This window comes from Schistocerca gregaria, chromosome 6, assembly GCF_023897955.1.
Source record: "Schistocerca gregaria isolate iqSchGreg1 chromosome 6, iqSchGreg1.2, whole genome shotgun sequence".
Taxonomy (NCBI): domain Eukaryota; kingdom Metazoa; phylum Arthropoda; class Insecta; order Orthoptera; family Acrididae; genus Schistocerca; species Schistocerca gregaria.
This window is the reverse complement of record NC_064925.1, coordinates 371,558,684-371,582,211: the sequence shown is the minus strand read 5'-3', so window position 1 is coordinate 371,582,211 and position 23,528 is coordinate 371,558,684. Positions and strand designations below refer to the sequence as shown.

At 41.9% G+C, this 23,528-nt stretch overlaps 1 protein-coding gene across 1 annotated transcript in view; it reads left to right on the top strand.

The window, feature by feature from the left end:
* The window catches only part of LOC126278099 (5'-3' exonuclease PLD3-like), a 79,805-nt gene that overhangs the window by 16,816 nt on the left and 39,461 nt on the right, over positions 1 to 23,528 (top strand). Inside the window, exons 3-6 of the mRNA XM_049977950.1 lie at positions 2,787 to 2,948; positions 4,726 to 4,906; positions 5,745 to 5,879; positions 21,225 to 21,347. Of these exons, the coding sequence (XP_049833907.1) occupies positions 2,787 to 2,948; positions 4,726 to 4,906; positions 5,745 to 5,879; positions 21,225 to 21,347 (601 nt within the window). The remainder of the gene's footprint in view (positions 1 to 2,786; positions 2,949 to 4,725; positions 4,907 to 5,744; positions 5,880 to 21,224; positions 21,348 to 23,528) is intronic.

The following is a 23,528-nucleotide window of genomic DNA, read 5'->3' as shown; positions in this document are numbered from 1 at the left end:
ATTTTTTTGATCTGGAGAGAGCATATGATACCTGTTGGGGGACAGGCACCCACCGCACACTGTTCTCTTGGGGCTTTTGCGGTCGGCTACCCCTTTTTATTCGTGAATTTATGACAGAGCTCACCTTTCAGGTGCGGGTGCACTCCATACTCTCCCATACTTTCACCCAAGAAAATTGGGTGCCCCAGGACTCCGTGCTGAGTTTTGTACTGTTTGCCATCGCCATAAAACCAGTTATGGATTATCTTCTTCTCGATGTCTCGGGCTCCCTCTTTGTCGGCGATTTTCTAATCTTCTACAGCTCTTAATGGACCAGCCGTCTTTAATGATGTCTTCAAAGATGTCTCAATCGTCTCCACTCATAGCTTCCGCTTTTCTCCCAGTAAGACCATCTGTGTAAATTTTTGGCATCATGCAGAGTTTCCTCCTCCTTCCCTACACCTAGGCCCTGTCAACCTTCCATTCGCCGATGTCACCAAATTCTTGGGACTTATGTTTGATAGAAAACTGTGCTGGTCTTCCCACGTTTCATATCTCTCAGCTCACTGTATGCAATCCCTCAACACCCTCTGTGTTCTGAGTGGTGCCTCCTGGGGAGCGGACCGAGTGGTCCTCCTTCACCTATATCATGCCTTAGTGCACTCGAAATAGAACTATGGAAGCCCACTTTACTCCTCTGCACAGCCGTCTATTCTCTGGCGTCCACCACCGTGGATTGCGCTTAGCATCTGGAGCTTTTTATACCAGCCCTGTGGAGAGCCTTTACGCTGAGACTGCTGAACCTCTGCTGTCGAATCGGCGAGCTGTCCTACTGAGTCGTTATGCTTGTCATCTGTCTTCCATGCCCACCCATCCGACCTATGTCCTTTTTTTGATGCCTCCTTGGATTTAGGGTATGCAGGCCACCCTTCCTCCCTACTACCACCGGGAGTCCACTTCTGTCAACTATTGCGTTCCCTTTCCTTTCACTTTCCTAAAACTTTTTTTGACAAATTGGAGTACAGCGCCACCTTAACTTTGTCCCCAGACCTGCCTTCTCCATGCCCTTTGTCAGCTGCCCAAGGATGATATCCCCCCTATAGTTTATCGTTGGCCATTTGGTACTTTATGTGCAAAAATGGAGGATGCCACATTTATTTACACTGATGGCTCAAAGACCACATTTGGTGTATGGAGTGCCTATATTGTTGGTAACACCACTAATAGATTTCGGCTTCCCGACCAGTGTTCGGTTTTTACTACAGAGCTTTATGCTGTTCTCCAGGCTGTCCAATACGTCCGTTGCCATAAGCGGCTACAGTATATTATATGCCCAGATTAGCTCAGCTCTCTTCTCAACCTCCAAGCTCTTTATCCTGTCCACCTTGTGGTCTATCAGATTCAGGACAGTCCCCTCTTGGGGGAGTCTGTGGTATTCCTCTGGATCCCAGGGCACGTTGGTATCCGCAGAAACGAGGCAGCTGATACAGCAGCCAAGGCTGCAGTCTCTCTTCCTCAGCCCACTGTTCACATGGTTCCCTTTGCAGATCTACAGAGCATTTTTTGTCATCGTGTTACTCTTTTATGGCACACACATTGGTCTACACTTCCCAATAATAAGTTACGGGATGCAAAACATCTTCCCTATGCTTGGACCTCTTCCTCCGAGCCTGTTCGTCAAGAGGGGGTAATTTTAAGTTGACTCCAGATAGGGTATTGTCTTTTTAGCCATTGACATCTTTTAAGTGGTGATTCTTCCCTGCTTTGTTCTCACTGCTCTTAACCATGGACAGTGAGACACCTTTTACTTCAGTGCCCCTATTCTAATCCACTACACACCCATTTACAGTTGTTGCCTGATATATATTCCCATTTAGCAGATGACATGCATTCAGCTGATCGCGTCCTTGAGATTATCAGTGTCAATGATATGACATCGGTCATTTGAAGCTCCTTTTTGGAGAATACAACCCCCCCCCCCCCCCCCTCGTTCAGTAGTAGTTTTCTAAGATTTCCTTCCGTTTTTCTTGATCACTGTTTGCAGTCTGCCAAGTAATTTCCTTATTGTCGTGTGTTACTCATTGCCAAGGGAATACTACCTTCAAGTTTGTGTGTTTATGATGATTCACAGATGTATTACTCTGCAGTTTGAGTCTAGTTTTCTTTACACTTTTTCTAGTGAGTGGTGGTGTAATGTACAAAAATGGGACAGCTGTTCAGTTGGAGTGGTGTGGGATGATGCCCATGAAAGGTGTAAAACATGAGGTGAAAACCTTTACTCCTCTTGCCATTCAAGGAAGTATCACATCACATGTTAGAAGGATCCTGAATTAACACACACTGTAATAACACAAGCTTCGAACTACTTGAAGTGCAGCTGGGAAACTTGATTACAGAATCTTCACTTTGGAGACAGGACTTGTGACATGCAAGTGAAGTTCTCATAATGCGTTCAAGGATCCATTCAAGAGAGTTGAGGACATAAGTTTTCAAAATTATGAGTACAAGAAATTCTTGCAGCATTTCATTTTCTAAGGCATCTTATTGTGAGAGAGATTTCTCAGATGCAAGTGGATAGAAAGAGGAGACATAAATAGTCTGTCATATCTGAAGTAATGTATAATTTTTTTTTCAAAGGGATTGTTTTTAAGAACCCAACAAATGCTTATTAGGACTACACTAGTATTAAGTAAGAAGTAAAGTAATTTTAATTTTGTTTTCCATGTTGCTCCTTTCGCTATATGATTGAAATCTTTCTTTCGTCCTCGAAACTGAAAGTAATAGCATGATGTGTGTGTGTGTTTCAGGTGGGGTCCCCGCGGTTGGTGCAGACCTTCCTGCATTCCTATCACCATCATCCTTATCCTCATAGTACTGGTTGTGCTGCTGCCTCTTCTAGACCACCAGAATAATCACCATGGAAAAGGTAGCAGCTCATCTAACTCGTCTGTCTGTGAAGACTCCTGTAGGTAAGCAAAGTAGTTATTTATGTGGTTAAGTGATGCAAATGGTGAAAGTTTACTCCTTGCATAGTACCATCCAAATGGATGAAAGTTGTAGTTGTTACTTGAAGCTGAAGCAGTGTGCACAGGTTGGAGTAACATGGAGAGCTGCATCAGACTAGTCTGTGGACAGAAGAAGAAGAAGAAGAAGAAGAAGAAGAAGAAGAAGAAGAAGGCAGTTTTTTTTAAGCCATATATTGCAACTGTGTTTCTGTGACTCATTGCATTGAATAAGGGGGGGGGCACTTGGTTATGTTTCTTGGAAATTGCTTGTCGTTCAGTTGGATTTGATTCGAGTCTGTTACAAACTCTCTGTGCATATTGAGTAGTCAGTTGCTCATAGTCTTAATGTGATACATGTTTTAAGTACGGTTGGGCTCAGCTCCAGATAATGTACACTATCATATCAAAAGTATCGGGACACCTCCCCTTGGAGCTATCCAATCGTGACTCGCAACCCACTCTTGCAGCTGTACTTCTACCAGTCTCTCTCTCTGACATTCTAAAATCATGTGTTCAGGTGAAGGGGTTGCAGACTCAGTTCTTAAGGTGATGTGGTTGGAGAACATGAAGAAAACAAGCATCAGTCATAGTTGAATCTTTATGGGCTGAAGTCAGCTTTCCAAATGGACTGAAATTAGTACATGGAATGTGCAGTCATTAATTGATATTGTGCAATAGAGGCCAGTCGAATGAAATTTTTAAAACACTGACCTCATGTTCGCGAAGACGGAGTTTGCCCTGTCCAGCTATCCTGATTTAGGTTTGCCATAGTTTTCCTAAATCATTTCAGCCAGATGGCGGGATGCTTCCTTAAAGGCCACAACACCCAACTGTGGAATCCTCATAAAAGCATACTTGTCTATTGTGTGCATGTGTACATTTTTGGGTTATTTTTCAATGTATTGTGATGACTAGTCCTATATCATTGTAGTATGTTCCCTGGATTAATAAATAAATAAACAAGCAGTGATTATTGCTGTACACCATTTTATTGTCCTGTACTATGTGGTGATATGCTGATTACTTATGTAGCTGTAGATTCACACTTCCAGAATGTTGGTTCCCAGATTGGCATATTTCATTTACTTTTAATTTTGGTTTAATTGACATACCATTTATAGTGGATATGATCAATGGAAAATGGAACTAATGAACCAGTAAACTTTATTTTGCCCATAATAAATTGTATTGTGATGTCAGTGACTAAATATTAAGTTTTAAATGAAAGTATTTTCTGTTTAGTTACTTTCATGTTCCATGGATCATTTTGCACGACAAATCGACATGATGTGGAACAAGTCATTCTATACTCATATTGCAAGTTAATCTGTACATCTATTTGCACTCTAAATACCACCATGTAATTACAATTCCCCCATGTCCCAAATGAAAACAAGATATACAGATTGAGTTAGCAATGTTGGTGTTTGACACACCATCATAATCAGGCAGAGAGTTATGTAAATAATATTTTAGGCTTGCCAGAACCAATAGAAAGTATGTAATTTTCTGTAATTGAAATACAGTATTTAGCAGAGTAACTAGTGCAGAAAACTTGTTTCATTTATAGTTTATCATTGTAATTTCTTGAAAGTGTAATTGACACAAATTAAATTCAACTGATATAGCACATATATCATTTTTTCAGATAGACACACTTTGTTTTCTTGTGTAATTTGGTTTATCTCCTTTTTGAATGGTATTGCAGCTGATCTGATTATTACATTTTGTATCACTTTAGGTTCACTCTAGTGGAAAGTATACCAGAAGGACTAACCTACCCTCCTGGTTCAACGCCTCACCCGTCTACATATCAAACTTGGATGACAATGATAGAGAATGCTGAAAATTCAATAGAAATTGCCTCATTTTACTGGACTTTAAGAGGATCGGACATCTATAAACACCCTTCGGCATGGCAGGTAAAGTAATAGCTATGCTATGTGATCTGGTGGATACACAGTAGCATAGTGTTGCTCCTCACGCCATCCTGTTGCCACAATTAGTTGTCTGCTGTACAGTAACATGTTCTTAAAGTTACACTGTTTATTGCGTAAAAAGAAGAGGAAAAACTGTTAAAACAATGGGCAGAAAAATTGGTACTTGCTTTTCCTCAGAAGGTGATTGGAACATTAGTCAAATGTCACATTTGGTGCATGCATAGGGAACAGTAAGAGTACAGCAGTGACATGAATTTGATAGGCATTGTTATATGAAGTGTTGCATGACAAGTTATCCTGCTCATTGTGCATATGAGATGGAAACATGTAAAGCATGATTTCCTATTAAGGGGAACTGCATATGCATTGACATATTTCATATTGAGTTGTTTGTTGAAATCAGCACAATAGCTGAAACTACAATTGTAAATAAATAAATACATTTAATACTTATCCAATTTTAATTACCTGCGATCTAGCTTGGTAATGGACTGTGTTAGAGGAGGTAATCCTAGAATGGGAAAAGGAAGTAGCCACAGAAAGATTACTGTACAGAGTTTGCATTAGAGGTTCAAAGAGTGATGTCAGTCAGCTGCCTTGCATTCACCAATGCCATGGCAATCTTGCCAAGAAACATGGGGATAGCTGTGAAACAGGTAAATACACTGACGGAACAAGCAGAAAAATGTGGCCTCCAAATTTCTTTTGAGAAAGCAAAGTACTTAATGAATGTCTGAACAGTACCTTATCAGCTAATAACTGACTACATTAAAACAGAAAAATTATATGTAAGTAATGAATGTGGTTTCTGTGATTTCAGGGAGAAGATGTGTTCAAAGCTCTAATGGAAGCAGGTGCTAATAGAAGTATTACTCTGAGGATTGCACAAAATTTTCCAAATCCAAAACAGCCAAACTTGGACACTGAAGATCTCGTAAGGCATGGAGCTGCTGAGGTATTTCCATAATTTCTGCTTAGTGTGAAACTAAATTGTATTTGGAAAATTGCCATTACAATGGTAGAATGTTTGGTTCTGTCAGAGAAAATACCTTAACATTTTACAGTGTTTCAGAAGATACCACATCTGTCATCATTTGTGATGGTATTCATTTTAAGAACTTGTTTTGTGCTAAATTGACAGGCTCCACTGGATTACACCTTTTTCCACCCCTCTTGCCACTGCCCCCCTCCCCCCCTCCCCCCCCAAACACACACACACACACACACACACACACACACACACACACACACACACAACTACCTCTACCTACCTACTTACCTACCTACATTGGACTTTCATCTTCGTAACACCTTAGTAGCAGCAGCAGCAGCAGTGGTAGTAGTAATAGTTTTAATCATCTGTGGATCACTTATTCAGGGTACTGGGTATGACATGCTGTTGTAGTTTAATGCATATATACACAGCCATTTACACAGTTACAGGTCTAGTTGGACAACTATGAGACAGGTAATTGACTGCTACCTAATAGTTCAAGCCATCCTGGCATTTGCCTCAGATAATTTGAGGAAACATGCTAGAGTTCAATGGCTGCATCATGACCTGCGCCATCTGGATCCTTCCCTCCGTCCACCACTGGCTTCTCTGAACTTCGCAAATGCCACACATCCTTGCTCCCACAACCCTCCTGGTCTTAATGTCCACTAACCCATTGCCCCTTCCCCCTCGATCCAACAGTTCCTCATTCTTATGTCCTGTCACCCCTATTCCTCTGTCTTGTCACTCCTTCCCAATCCACATCTCCACATCACCTTCTTCAGGCACCACTGGCTCACACTGACATATCACATCCCTATCCCATGCATCTGCTACCCCTCCCTCCCGTTGTGGCTGTTCTGCCTGCTTTTATATTTCTTGATCATTGTTTGTTTGACTGTCCTCGGCTTCGTACTGTGTTGCTGCACTGGCTGAAAAATGGGTTGTGGATTCAGACACTGACTAAATGATGTAGACGATAGATGCACAGTTACGTTTTACAGTACTTAAACTTTCACTTTGCACAACCCCCTAATAATACACAGTTATATGTGTATGGCCAGTGCACTATTGTTTAAACTTTCCATAAGCCTCATTAATAGTTTTCAGGTAAAACTCCACATACTACTGCAGTAATTTCTTGTTGAACGTCTACAAACAGTAAAACCTAACCACATAGTTCATAGTTGTTGAAGAATAATCATCTATGTATGGAGCAGACTCAGTCACTGTTTTTACACATGGACTAATTGTTTAACACTTATTCCACAGTTAATTTGAAGCATTGTTGTTGTTATAACCAGCACAGGTTACTCGTCTGAAAGTCGGCCATGGACTGACTGTCTCGTGACCAAAAATCGGGCCCTTATATATCATCACAATAATAGGTGCTGAAACTACACATTGCTTAAAGTTAAATTTACAGAAATTACAATTAAAACTTAAATAACTCAATTATCTGAATACATTGAAAAATTGCATCTTTTTAACAGTTTTCCTACTACAAGGTTTAAGCTAAATTATTTGTTTAAATCATGAAATTAACAAATATATTTACACAAATAGTACTTTTGACAAAACTGTTAATTACTTCGGAATTAATGAAGGGCTGGTTTTGCTAACATGTTTTTGAATAGAGCTAAATAGGTACTTCAATATTACTAGAATTCCATCTTCTAAACATTTATAATAAGTGCAGAATTTATACTTGTTTATATGTCAACAATAGAATATAAGATCCAGAAAATCACTGATTTCATCCTATAACAAGATACTAACTAGGCATAGTCAAAATATTAGAAAATCAATTACATATGCAAAACTAAGCACAAAAGTAGATCTGGTGTTATATCCTTTAAAACAGGCCAATCTTTCTCTCTTATGAAAATGCAGATTATATTCACGTATGTCAATGATGATTAGTTAAAAGTAACAAAACGAATTTAAGGAGGCAGATGGTAAAAACAAGAGGGGAATTAAAATCATCCTAGCTTGTATCGTCACATTACCCTCTAATTGGATTGACTAGATAGATATTGCAAATAGCTAACTGGACAATTCAATGACCACACATGACCCCAGAAATTGGGTTTAAACACACAAAATATTACATAAGAAATACTATCAAAACTACAGAACTCGTCTTTCCAAATTTATACTTATATGCACTGGCCATACGTAAATCCCCATACAAAATATTTACATACAGATCACAAAGTATCTACAAGTTATACTTTCAACAAAATTTAAGTATCTTCATCACCAGTTATGTCCTTTTTGGGTTGAACGAGGATTACATTTTAAAACACATACCACTTTGTACAAGCCCTGTTTTGCTAAACAAAATAAATCCTCATGGGTTGAACAAAAAAAGTTAAATTACACTGCGCATTGCAGTTCATGTTGAGGCAAAAATTTCACTTGCTCAGTGTTTAGTATGTTTTGCAATCACTTTCATTTTTTCAATGAGCTTTAACACTCTTTCTCACCAAGCGGCCCACACCTTCAACAGGTCCAAGTGGCAGTTAGCAAGTAAATGCACCACAATTAGTTCCCTTGGAGGTGGTTCTCCTGTGCCACAGTACATGAAAAAATGAGACAAAATGCCCTACTTTAGTAAACTTGTACTTCTAACTTAAGTTTTTAACACTAATGGCAAATAATATTCATTACATGATTACATGATAAATAAATACATGGTATGCATAACATTACAATAATTAGCACTAAATTTGAGTGTAGTATGAAAGGTGTGGACTAAAAAAAATTTTAAAATCAATTGCACATTACACTAAAAATACCGGGTGATCAAAAAGTCAGTATAAATTTGAAAACTGAATAAATCACAGAATAATTTAGATAGAGAGGTACAAATTGACACACATGCTTGGAATGATATGGGGTTTTATTAGAACCAAAAAAAATACAAATGTTCAAAAATGTCAGACAGATGGTGCTTCATCTGATCAATAATTAGCATAACAGAGTAAGACAAAGCAAAGATGATGATCTTTACAGGAAATGCTCAATATGTCCACCATCATTATTCAATAATAGCTGTAGTCGAGGAATAATGTTGCGAGCAGCACTGTAAAGCATGTCCGGAGTTATGGTGAGGCATTCACGTCGGATGTTGTCTTTCAGCGTCCCTAGAGATGTCGGTCGATCACTATACACAAGCGACTTCAGGTAACCTCAAAGCCAATAATCGCACGGACTGAGGTCTGGGGACCTGGGAGGCCAAGCATGACGAAAGTGACGGCTGAGCACATGATCATTACCAAACGACGCACGCAAGAGATCTTTCATGCGTCTAGCAATACATTGTAATTTTTTGGTTATAATAAAATCCTATGTCATTCCAAGCATGTGAGTCAATTTTCACCTCTCTATCTACATTATTCCGTGGTTGATTAAGTTTTCAAATTTATACTGACTTTTTGATCTCACGGTATTACTCCTAAGTCATAACTGTCTGAAACTGGTTAAACTTGAAATGTTTTTCTTTTCCATTTGCAAAACAGCAAAAACTCAAGATGTGCATTACCTCTGGTAAATACTCAAGATGTGCAGTAGCATAGATTTACTAATCGTTGTTGTTGTTGTGGTCTTCAGTCCTGAGACTGGTTTGATGCAGCTCTCCATGCTAATCTATCCTGTGCAAGCTCCTTCATCTCCCAGTACCTACTACAACCTACATCCTTCTGAATCTGTTTAGTGTATTCATCTATTGGTCTCCCTCTACGATTTTTAACCTCCACACTGCCCTCCAATGCTAAATTTGTGATCCCTTGATGCCTCAGGACATGTCCTACCAACCGATCCCTTCTTCTAGTCAAGTTGTGCCACAAACTTCTCTTCTCCCCAATTCTATTCAATACCTCCTCATTAGTTACATGATCTACCCACCTAATCTTCAACATTCTTCTGTAGCACTCATTACGTTATGAAAAAAGAATAGTCGCCATCACATAGCTTAATTACTAGAGGTCTGCGCGGATAAGAAAAATGCAATCCGCACCGCATCCGCAAGTTCCTTATCCACATCTGCATATATTTAAAAACAAAGATTCCAACACTTACCAAGCGGGAAAGTGCCGGTAGATAGGCACAATGAATAAAACACACACACAGAATTTGAGCTTTCGCAACCGGCGGCTGCTTCGTCAGGAAAGAGGGAAGGAAAAGGAAAGATGAAAGGATGTGGGTTTTAAGGGAGAGGATAAGGAGTCATTCCAATCCCGGGAGCGGAGAGACTTACCTTAGGGGGAAAAAAGGATAGGTATATACTCGCGCACACACATACACACGCATATCCATCCATACATACACAGACACAAGCAGACATATTTAAATGCAAAGAGTATGGGCAGAGATGTAAGTCGAGGCTGAAGTGTGGAGGCAATGACAGGTGAGGTATGAGTGGCGGCAACTTGAAATTAGCGGAGATTGAGGCCTGGTGGATAATGAGAAGAGAGGATATATTGAAGGGCAAGTTCCCATCTCCAGAGTTCGGATAGGTTGGTGTTGGTGGGAAGTATCCAGATAACTCTGACGGTGTAACACTGTGCCAAGATGTGTGGCTGCGCACCAAGGCATGTTTAGCCACAGGGTGATCCTCATTACCAACAAACACTGTCTGCCTGTGTCCATTCATGCGAATGGACAGTTTGTTGCTGGTCATTCCCACATAGAAAGCGTCACAGTGTAGGCAGGTCAGTTGGTAAATCACGTGGGTGCTTTCACACGTGGCTCTGCCTTTGATCGTGTACACCTTCCGGGTTACAGGACTGGAGTAGGTGGTGGTGGGAGGGTGCATAGGACAGGTTTTACACCGGGAGCGGTTGCAAGGGTAGGAGCCAGAGGGTAGGGAAGGTGCTTTGGGGATTTCATAGAGATGAACCAAGAGGTTACGAAGGTTAAGTGGACGGCGGAAAGACACTCTTGGTGGAGTGGGGAGTATTTCATGAAGGATGGATCTCATTTCGGGGCAGGATGTTAGGAAGTCGTGTCCCTGCTGGAGAGCCACATTCAGAGTCTGATCCAGTCCCGGGAAGTATAGTGTCACAAGTGGGGCACTTTTGCGGTTCTTCTGTGAGATGTTCTGGGTTTGAGGGGATGAGGATGTGGCTCTGGTTATGTGCTTCTGTACCAGGTCGGGAGGGTAGTTGCAGGATGTGAAAGCTGTTTTCAGGTTGTTGGTGTAATGGTCCATGGATTCAGGACTGGAGCAGATTCGTTTGCCACGAAGGCCTAGGCTGTAGGGAAGGGACCGTTTGATATGGAATGGGTGGCAGTTGTCATAATGGAGGTACTGTTGCTTGTTGGTGGGTTTGGTGTGGACGGATGTGTGAAGCTGGCCATTGGACAGATGGAGGTCAACGTCAAGGAAAGTGGCATGGGATTTGGAGTAGGACCAGGTGAATCTGATGGAACCAAAGGAGTTGAGGTTGGAGAGGAAATTCTGGAGTTGTTCTTCACTGTGAGTCCAGATCATGAAGATGTCATCAATAAATCTGTACCAAACTTTGGGTTGGCAGGCTTGGGTAACCAAGAAGGCTTCCTCTAAGCGACCCATAAATAGGTTGGCATACGAGGGGGCCATCCTGGTACCCATGGCTGTTCCCTTTAATTGTTGGTATGTCTGGCCTTCAAAAGTGAAGAAATTGTGGGTCAGGATGAAGCTGGCTAAGGTGACCAGGAAAGAGGTTTTGGGTAGGGTGGCAGGTGATCGGCGTGAAAGGAAGTGCTCCATTGCAGCGAGGCCCTGGACGTGCGGGATATTTGTGTATAGGGAAGTGGCATCAATGGTTAAAAGGATGGTATCCGAGGGTAACAGACTGGGTACGGATTCCAGGCGTTCGAGAAAGTGGTTGGTATCTTTGATGAAGGATGGGAGACTGCATGTAATGGGTTGAAGGTGTTGATCTACGTAGGCAGAGATACGTTCTGTGGGGTCTTGATAACCAGCTACAATGGGGCGGCCAGGATGTTTGGGTTTGTGAATTTTAGGAAGTAGGTAGAAGGTAGGAGTGCGAGGTGTCGGTGGGGTCAGGAGTTTGATGGAGTCAGGTGAAAGGTTTTGTAGGGGGCCTACGGTTCTGAGGATTCCTTGAAGCTCCGCCTGGACATCAGGAATGGGATTACAATGGCAAACTTTGTATGTAGAGTTGTCTGAAAGCTGACGCAGTCCCTGAGCCACATACTCCCGACGATCAAGTACCACGGTCGTGGAACCCTTGTCAGCCAGAAGAATGATGATGGATCGTTCAACTTTCAGATTACGGATAGCCTGGGCTTCGGCTGTGGTGATGTTGGGAGTAGGATTAAGGTTTTTCAAGAAATATTGAGAGGCAAGGCTGGAAGTGAGAAATTCCTGGAAGGTTTGGAGAGGGTGATTTTGAGGAAGAAGAGGTGGGTCCCCCTGTGATGGAGGACGGAACTGTTCGAGGCAGGGTTCAATTTGGATAGTGTCTTGGGGACTCCGGAGATGGGAACTTGCCCTTCAATATATCCTCTCTTCTCATTATCCACACAGGCCTCAATCTCCGCTAATTTCAAGTTGCCGCCACTCATACCTCACCTGTCATTCAGCATCATCTTTGCCTCCACACTTCCGCCTTGACTTAAATCTCTGCCCATACTCTTTGCCTTTAAATATGTCTGCTTGTGTCTGTGTATGTATGGATGGATATACGTGTGTATGTGTGCGCGCGAGTATATACCTATCCTTTTTTCCCCGTAAGGTAAGTCTTTCCGCTCCCGGGATTGGAATGACTCCTTACCCTTTCCCTTAAAACCCACATCCTTTAATCTTTGCTGTTCCTTCCCTCTTTCCTGACGAAGCAGCCACCGGTTGCGAAAGCTCAAATTCTGTGTGTGTGTGTTTGTGTGTTTTATTCATTGTGCCTATCTATCGGCGCTTTCCCGCTTGGTAAGTCTTGGAATCTTTGTTTCTAATATATTTTTCCCATGTGGAAGTTTCTTTCTATTTTATTTACATCTGCATATATTTTTCAATGTTAAAAAATAATTTTTTTTTAGAGTTTAATGGAACTGCAAGCGATTTCAAGATGTCTATATACACTCCTGGAAATTGAAATAAGAACACCATGAATTCATTGTCCCAGGAAGGAGAAACTTTATTGACACATTCCTGGGGTCAGATACATCACATGATCACACTGACAGAACCACAGGCACATAGACACAGGCAACAGAGCATGCACAATGTCGACACTAGTACAGTGTATATCCACCTTTCGCAGCAATGCAAGCTGCTATTCTCCAATGGAGACGATCGTAGAGATGCTGGATGTAGTCCTGTGGAACGGCTTGCCATCCCATTTCCACCTGGCGCCTCAGTTGGACCAGCGTTCGTGCTGGACATGCAGACCGTGTGAGACGACGCTTCATCCAGTCCCAAACATGCTCAATGGGGGACAGATCCGGAGATCGTGCTGGCCAGGGTAGTTGACTGACACCTTCTAGAGCACGTTGCGTGGCACAGGATACATGCGGACGTGCATTATCCTGTTGGAACAGCAAGTTCCCTTGCCGGTCTAGGAATGGTAGAACGATGGGTTCGATGACGGTTTGGATGTACCGTGCACTATTCAGTGTCCCCTCGACGATCACCAGAGGTGTACGGCCAGTGTAGGAGATTGCTCCCCACACCATGATGCCGGGTGTTGGCCCTGTGTGCCTCGATTGTATGTAGTCCTGATTGTGGCGCTCACCTGCACGGCGCCAGACACACATAGGACCATCATTGGCACCAAGGCAGAAGCGACTCTCATCGCTGAAGACGACACGTCTCCATTCGTCCCTCCATTCATGCCTGTCGCGACACCACTGGAGGCGGGCTGCACGATGTTGGGGCGTGAGCGGAAGACGGCCTAACGGTGTGCGGGACTGTAGCCCAGCTTCATGGAGACGGTTGCGAATGGTTCTCGCCGATACCCCAGGAGCAACAGTGTCCCTAATTTGCTGGGAAGTGGCGGTGCGGTCCCCTACGCACTCCGTAGGATCCTACGGTCTTGGCGTGCATCCGTGCGTAGCTGCGGTCCGGTCCCAGGTCGACGGGCACATGCACCTTCCGCCGACCACTGGCGACAACGTCGATGTACTGTGGAGACCTCACGCCCCACGTGTTGAGCAATTCGGCTGTACGTCCACCCGGCCTCCCACATGCTCACTATACGCCCTCGCTCAAAGTCCGTCACCTGAACATACGGTTCACGTCCACACTGTCGCGGCATGCTACCAGTGTTGAAGACTGCGATGGAGCTCCGTATGCCACGGCAAACTGGCTAACACTGACGGCAGCGGTGCACAAATGCTGCGCAGCTAGCGCCATTCGACGGCCAACACCGCGGTTCCTGGTGTGTCTGCTGTGCCGTGCGTGTGATCATTGCTTGTACAGCCCTCTCGCAGTGTCCGGAGCAAGTATGGTGGGTCTGACACACCGGTGTCAATGTGTTCTTTTTTCCATTTCCAGGAGTGTAAAAACCACTGTCCCATAACTTCAAATTTTAGGCACTGTTCCCTGTTAAGCAATACTGAGTTACAGTTAAAATGTTAAATTTTGTTATGAATTTCAGCCCTTATCTTTACTGACTGGCTGGTGAACCTCAACAAATTTATTTCTTCTCCCTGGATTTTAATACCTACTCCGAATTTTTCTTTTGTTTCCTTCACTGCTTGCTCAATATACAGATTGAATAACATTGGGGAGAGGCTACAACCCTGTCTCACCCCCTTCCCAACCACTGCCTCCCTTTCATGCCCCTCAACTCTTATAACTGCCATCTGGTTTCTGTTCAAATTGTAAATAGCCTTTCGCTCCCTGTATTTTACCCCTGATACCTTTAGAATTTGAAAGAGAGTATTCCAGTCAACATTGTTAAAAACTTGCTCTAAGTCTACAAATGCTATAAATGTAGGTTTGCCTTTCCTTAATCTACATCTACATGACTACTCTGCAATTCACATTTAAGTGCTTGGCAGAGGGTTCATCGAACCACAATCTTGACACTATCCATTTCGTTCAACTGCTCTTCCAAGTTCTTTGCTGTCTCTGATAGGATTACAATGTCATCAGCGAACCACAACAAAGACATTTTACCATTCAAAATCATACTATCTCTCTACTATTCCACTCCCAAACAGCGAGTGGGAAAAACGAACACCTAAACCTTTCTGTTCGAGCTCTGATTTCTCTTATTTTATTTTGATGATCATTCCTACCTATGTAGGTTGGGCTCAACAAAATATTTTTGCATTCGGAAGAGAAAGTTGGTGACTGAACTTTCGTAAAAAGGTCTCGCCGCGACAAAAAACCTCTATGCTGTAATGACTTCCATCCCAACTCGTGTATCATATCTGCCACACTCTCTCCCCTATAACGCGATAATACAAAACGAGCTGCCCTTTTTTGCACCCTTTCGATGTCCTCCGTCAATCCCACCTGGTAAGGATCCCACACCGCGCAGCAATATTCTAACAGAGGACGAACGAGTGTAGTGTAAGCTGTCTCTTTAGTGGACTTGTTGCATCTTCTAAGTGTCCTGCCAATGAAACGCAACCTTTGGCTCGCCTTCCCGACAATATTATCTATGTGGTCCTTCCAACTGAAGTTGTTCGTAATTTTAACACCCAGGTACTTAGTTGAATTGACAGCCTTGAGAATTGTACTATTTATCGAGTAATCGAATTCCAACGGATTTCTTTTGTAACTCATGTGGATCATCTCACACTTTTCGTTACTTAGCGTCAACTGCCACCTGACACACCATACAGCAATCTTTTCTAAACCGCTTTGCAACTGATACTGGTCTTCGGATGACCTCACTAGACGGTAAATTGCAGCATCATCTGCGAACAACCTAAAAGAACTGCTCAGATTGTCACCCAGGTCATTTATATAGATCAGGAACAGTAGAGGTCCCAGGACGCTTCCCTGGGGAACACCAGATATCACTTCAGTTTTACTCGATGATTTGCCATCTATTACTACGAACTGTGACCTTCCTGACAGAAAATCACGAATCCAGTCGCACAACTGAGACGATACCCCATAGCTCCGCAGCTTGATTAGAAGTCTCTTGTGAGGAACGGTGTCAAAAGCTTTCCGGAAATCTAGAAATACGGAATCAACTTGAGATCCCCTGTCGATAGCGGCCATTACTTCGTGCGAATAAAGAGCTAGCTGCGTTGCACAAGAGCGATGTTTTCTGAAGCCATGCTGATTACGTGTCAATAGATCGTTCCCTTCGAGGTGATTCATAATGTTTGAATACAGTATATGCTCCAAAACCCTACTGCAAACCGACGTCAATGATATAGGTCTGTAGTTAAATGGATTACTCCTACTACCCTTCTTGAACACTGGTGCGACCTGCACAATTTTCCAATCTGTAGGTACAGATCTATCGGTGAGCGAGCGGTTGTATATGAGTGCTAAGTAGGGAGCTATAGTATCAGCGTAATCTGAAAGGAACCTAATCGGTATACAATCTGGACCTGAAGACTTGCCCGTATCAAGCGATTTGAGTTGCTTCGCAACCCCTAAGGTATCTACTTCTAAGAAACTCATGCTAGCAGATGTTCGTGTTTCAAATTCTGGAATATTCCATTCGTCTTCCCTGGTGAAGGAATTTTGGAAAACTGCGTTCCATAACTCCGCTTTAGTGGCACAGTCGTCGATAACAGTACCATCGGCACTGCGCAGCGAAGGTATTGACTGCATCTTGCCGCTTTTGTACTTTACATACGACCAGAATTTCTTCTAATATAAGTCATAGAGTCAGTATTGCCTCATGTGTTCCAATATTTCTACAGAATACAAACTGATCTTCCCCGTGGTCGGCTTCTACCAGTTTTTCCATTCGTCTGTAAAGAATTCGCGTTAGTATTTGGCAGCTGTGACTTATTAAACTGATAGTTCGGTAATTTTCACATCTGTCAACACCTGCTTTCTTTAGGATTGGAATTATTATATTCTTCTTGAAATCTGAGGTTATTTCACCTGTCTCGTACATCTTGTTCACCAGATAGTAGAGTTTTGTCAGGACTGGCTCTTCCAAGGCTATCAGTAGTTCTAATGGAATGTTGTCTACTCCCGAGGCCTTGTTTCAACTTAGGTCTTTCAGTGCTCTGTCAAACTCTTCATGCAGTGTAGTATCTCCCATTTCATCTACATCCTCTTCCATTTTCATAATATTGTCCTCAAGTACATCACCCTTGTATAGACACTCTATATACTCCTTCCACCTTTCTGCTTTCCCTTCTTTGCTTAGAACTGGGTTTCCTTCGGAGCTCTTGATATTCGTACAAGTGGTTCTCTTTTCTCCAAAGGTCTTTTTAATTTTCCTGTAGGCTGTATCTATCTTACCCTAGTGAGATCAGCCTCTACATCCTTACATTTGTCCTCAAGCCTTCGCTGCTTAGCCATTTTGCCCTGATTGATTATTATCATCACAATTCCTCCTACGATTTTCCACTGAGGGCTTCGCCCTCTCCACTTTATTTAAGAAATACTGTATTGTCCAAATATCTGTTTGTTTACCCAAAGCTGACATAAACCTTTCACCGTACCCTTCGTAGAGTAAACTCTCCCTCCACCCCAACATTCACTCAAAATTCTTTTCTGTTTCTCTTTGGACCAATATTCATCTAAAAATAATTTCTCAAAGCTTTGCCACAAAGTAAATCCATCAGCTACTTGAGCTGGCCATCCATAAGCATCCATCTTGAAAAAACTTCTCACAAATAACACTTTCTTTTTGTCATTCCATGTTTCAGGCAAATCATTAGATTCCCTAATGAAATCCAGTGGATGCTCTTCCCCATATGGTTCAAAATTATTAAATTTCTTGCAACTGACAAATGAAGGACTCTTTGGGACTTTACATACACTCCTGGAAATTGAAATAAGAACACCGTGAATTCATTGTCCCAGGAAGGGGAAACTTTATTGACACATTCCTGGGATCAGATACATCACATGATCACACTGACAGAACCACAGGCACATAGACACAGGCAACAGAGCATGCACAATGTCGGTACTAGTACAGAGTATATCCACCTTTCGCAGCAATGCAGGCTGCTATTCTCCCATGGAGAAGATTGTAGAGATGCTGGATGTAGTCCTGTGGAACGGCTTGCCATGCCATTTCCACCTGGCGCCTCAGTTGGACCAGCGTTCGTGCTGGACGTGCAGACCGCGTGAGACAACGCTTCATCCAGTCCCAAACATGCTCAGTGGGGGACAGATCCGGAGATCTTGCTGGCCAGGGTAGTTGACTGACACCTTCTAGAGCACGTTGGGTGGCACGCTATACATGCGGACGTGCATTGTCCTGTTGGAACAGCAAGTTCCCTTGCCAGTCTAGGAATGGTAGAACGATGGATTCGATGACGGTTTGGATGTACCGTGCACTATTCAGTGTCCCCTCGACGATCACCACAGGTGTATGCCCAGTGCAGGAGATCGCTCCCCACACCATGATGCCGGGTGTTGGCCCTGTGTGCCTCGGTCGTATGCAGTCCTGATTGTGGCGCTCACCTGCATGGCGCCAAACACGCATACGACCATCATTGGCACCAAGGCAGAAGCGACTCTCATCGCTGAAGACGACACGTCTCCATTCGTCCCTCCATTCATGCCTGTCGCGACACCACTGGAGGCGGGCTGCACGATGTTGGGGCGTGAGCGGAAGACGGCCTAACGGTGTGCGGGACTGTATCCCAGCTTCATGGAGACGGTTGCGAATGGTCCTCGCCGATACCCCAGGAGCAACAGTGTCCCTAATTTGCTGGGAAGTGGCGGTGCGGTCCTCTACGGCACTGCGTAGGATCCTACGGTCTTGGCGTGCGTCCATGCGTCACTGCGGTCCGGTCCCAGGTCGACGGGCATGTGCACCTTCTGCCGACCACTGGCGACAACATCGATGTACTGTGGAGACCTCACGCCCCACGTGTTGAGCAATTCGGCGGTACGTCCACCCGGCCTCCCGCATGCCCACTATACGCCATTGCTCAAAGTCCGTCAACTGCACATACGGTTCACGTCCACGCTGTCGCGTCATGCGAGCAGTGTTAAAGACTGCGATGGAGCTCCGTATGCCACGGCAAACTGGCTGACACTGACGGCGGCGGTGCACAAATGCTGCGCAGCTAGCGCCATTCGACGGCCAACACCGCGGTTCCTGGTGTGTCCGCTGTGTCGTGCGTGTGATCATTGCTTGTACAGCCCTCTCGCAGTGTCCAGAGCAAGTATGGTGGGTCTTACACACCGGTGTCAATGTGTTCGGTTTTCCATTGCCAGGAGTGTACTTTATGCTTTAGATTTTGTACTTCTTCCATCTTTTTCTCTATTTCAGCAAATTTTAAATCAACAGTTTTATTTACCTTTACCAGTTTTTCTTCTATCACTACTGCACGCTTGGTTTCTACCTGTATTTCAATATAATTTTGATCTGATCTATTTGGTTCTCAAGTTTGATCCTGTTTTCAGCACACAATTTCCTGGCAGCTTTGGCTTCCTGCATACACTGTTTTCAGAAGCCTCCACCTACCTACTATAGTCATGACAAAGCTTTTTTCTCTCTTCTACACATACATTACTCATCAATGTTAATTTCTCATTAGTGTTATGAACTACTGCCTTTACCTTTTTATCACACTCTTTAGCTACTTCCTCAACCTTCTTATTTAATTCTGAAAGGCTAGAGCTCACTACTTTAATTTCCTTTTTAATTTCTTTCTTCAGTTCATCGTTTAAGTTAGTTGTCAGTTTTAATACTCTTAATGGCCCAAATTCTTTGCCTTTACACATATCTGCTTGTGTGTGTATATGTGCGGATGGATATGCGTGTGTGCGCGAGTGTATACCTGTCCTTTTTTCCCCCTAATGTAAATATTTCCACTCCCTGGATTGGAATGGCTCTTGTCCTCTCCCTTAAAACCCACATCCTTTCGTCTTTCCGTCTCCTTCCCTCTTTCCTGATGAAGCAACCGTTGGTTGCGAAAGCTTGAATTTTGTGTGTGTGTTTGTGTTTGTTTGTGTGTCTATCAACATACCAACGCTTTCGTTTGGTAAGTTACATCATCTTTGTTTTTAGATACATTTTTCCCAAGTGGAATGTTTCCCTCTATTATATTCATATCACTAATGTCTTCTTTCATATACATATCACTCAGAATACTCATAATTTGCATTAGCACTGCACATCCCAATAATAGGCGCTGAAACTACACATTGTTTGAAGTTAAATTTACAGGAATTAAATTAAAACTTAAGTCGCTCAATTAACTGAATACATTGAAAAATTGCATCATTTAACAGTTTCTTCTACTACGAAGTGTAGGACAAATTATTTGTTTAAATCATGAAATTAACAAATATAGTTATGCAAACAATACTTTTGACAAAACTGTTAATTACTTTGGAATTAATAAAGGGCTGGTTTTGCTAATATGTTTTTGAATAAAGCTAAATAGGTACTTTAATATTACTAGCATTTCATCTTCCAAACATTTATAGCAAAAGATACTAATTAATCATAATCAAAATAAATTTAAAAAATCAATTACATACATAAAACTAAGCACCAAATTAGATCTGGTGTTATATTCTTTAAAACTGAGGGCCAATCATTCTCTTTTATGAAAATGCAGATTGTATTCAAGTATGTTAATGATGATTAGTTACAAGTAAGAAAACGAGTTTAAGGAGGCAGATGGCAAAAACAAGAGGGGAATTAAAATTATCCCAGCTTGTTTCGTCACACTGTATTCCTACACAGCAGACTGACTGCCTCCATCCTAGCCACTAGCTACCCACCCATAACCCTTTGTCCAGAATCCTGCCTCTACCTGGCAGCATGTGATCTAGCTCATCAAAGGATTTATTCTGAGAGCTTGCAAGTTTTCTCTGTCTTTTGTTTGTGGCTGTCAGTGACTAAGTGCTTTTGTTTTTCGGTGAATGGTCTCCTTTACTTCTGAAATATTTATGTTATGCTGGAACATTTTTTCCTGTTAAAGAGTTAGTAATTCTCTCCTACACTAATTTGTGAAATTGATAGGATTACTGTATTTGAAAATGATGTAATTCTGTTGGATTCTCTCTCTCTTTTTTTTTTTTTATAGTTCTGATGTTAAAAGTCAAGAGTTATGGTATGTTCTTTTTTGTTTAGTGTTTAACAACTCTTCTAAAATATCTTAAAATATTCATCATAAAATAAATTTGTTGATAAGTTGTATTTCTTTCTGTCAAGTTATTACACATTTCTCATTCAGGTGCGAAGTGTTAACTTCCCTCGTCTTGTGGGCGGTGGTGTGCTGCATACTAAACTTTGGATTGTGGACCGGAAACATGTGTACATAGGTAGTGCAAACATGGACTGGAGATCACTTACACAGGTATGTTGTTGTAATTTTGTTTTTTGAGAAAATCTATTCACATTTGCATAGTGAGCCTGTTCTCTTTAGAAGGGAAGAGGGAAATATCTGTTGCCAATATGAATGGCAAACTGTAGTTCCCTTTTAAACAATAGATATCTTAGCATTAAACGGTCTTATTAAACAGCGCTATTCAAGACAGGAAATTCATTTATTTGCAGTAACCATCAGCAGACTATTGGTAAGTCCAAAGAGTTACTAATGGAAAAAACTGCATTTTACTTTTGATCCATGTCATTTGTTGTTGTTTTATTTGTCAATCAATAAAACTGTGTTGTTGTTCTCTCCATAGACAAACTACTCACATGCCTCACATTTACCTGTGGCAGATTAACATAGAAATGATTTTAACAGTGAACTTTGCAATGTTGAGAAATTAGTTGTTAGCTGATATGACTATCCAAACTTAACCCAGTGTGCACCTGGTAACATTCTTGTCAGGTCTGCAACCAGATCGTGCAATCACCTTTACATGATATTTCATCAGTCCATTTAGGCACCATCTTCAGGTGAGGACGCTGTTTGCTAAAACTCTCTGGAAATGACTCCTACCATATGTTGGTAGCTTATCTTGGAAGACAGGAAGAATTATAAAAAGATATAGTATAAAAAGTGTTATACTGGACAAAATAATACTCATAGGTACTATGGAGGGTTCTTAGCTTTAATTACTCCTGGAGAGGGCCCATAGGTTACAACAACACACAAAATATCAGATCACTTTGTTACAACTAAAACTAGATGAAGTACTTAACTCTGTCAATCAACATTTATGCATCACTTTATACAGGAAAAGATACTAGTCTCTTCTCACAGAGTACAATTGACGATAAACATTTATTAAGAGTTTTGTCTAATACAGTTATCAGACTGCTGGCTTGGTAGGGAGGCAATGCTGTCGTCTTTGTTGATAATTGCTGAGTGGACTGAGGAGTACTGCACTCAGATGTAAGTAAAGGAGTTGATGCGGTGGCATATGGAATCTCTTCTTGGCATGTATGCCACCATCTCTCATTCGTCGTTGCTTCTGGCAATGGCTATATTTACACGTGGTTCCATCATGAGGTACCAACCTCGCCTTGGGACCTCGCTCTTTGGATAACACCACAAGAAATGTGTGTTATCCACCAGGCAAGATGAAAGCTTTCTTTGGATCTATTGAAAATGATATAACACTGAGGAAATCCAAAGCTTACAGAAAACCTTGGCATTGTGGAAAAACATATATTTGTCAGATGATTTGCACCATTCATGATGCATGTGCTGAGCACCATCCTCACACATGATTACTACTATCTGAAAAATCTACAGTGGTGGAGCACTGTTAAAGTGAGGGTCACAGAATGGTGATGTATGATGATAGGTACTGGAAAAATTTGTATTTTCCAATAAATGTGAATAGATGCGAATTCTATTTCAAAATTTGAAAACTCTAAATTATTTAATAGACACTATATCATAGCATATTGTATCCAGATAAATTATTTTATCAGAGATAGTTTGAAATAGCTTTATTTTCTGCAAAAAAAAAAAAAAAAAAAAAAAAAAAAAAAAAAAAAAAATGAAAATGGAAATGTAGCAAATTTTCACTCATTGGTATTGTATGTCATCAGGCAAAACATGATAAGGAAAGATAATGTGCATAAAAACTTGTTTGCAAAATAAAAAGTTTACAAACTCAGTGATGTATCAATGCACTCAATGATCAGGTGCTGTGCCAGTTTTGGGCGATTGAATGGTCTGTTTAAGATACATGTTGCATAATGCAGCATAATACTCGGCTGTGGGACGTGGCATTTTATAGTGAAGAAGCATGTATGTCAGTTTGTTAGGTAAAGTTCAAAAGATGGTGTAATGCAACACTTTTCACCCTTTGCCTTACGATTTAAGTTCCATTATTGTGAACCGTAAGTGGCTAAAAGGTACAGATGTGCCTTACGATTCCCGGCGCTTACACACACTAAGGCTGCGGTGCACTACTCCTGGTAGCATCCAATGTTGTGCAGATGCCCTCGGGATTTGTAAGTACGTGTGTGAGATACCAGTAGCATGACATTTCTGCAGGTATCACAAATAATGACGATTAGTTGCCCATTGGAAACAAAACATTCATTGTCTCAAACACAATGATATATTCACAAA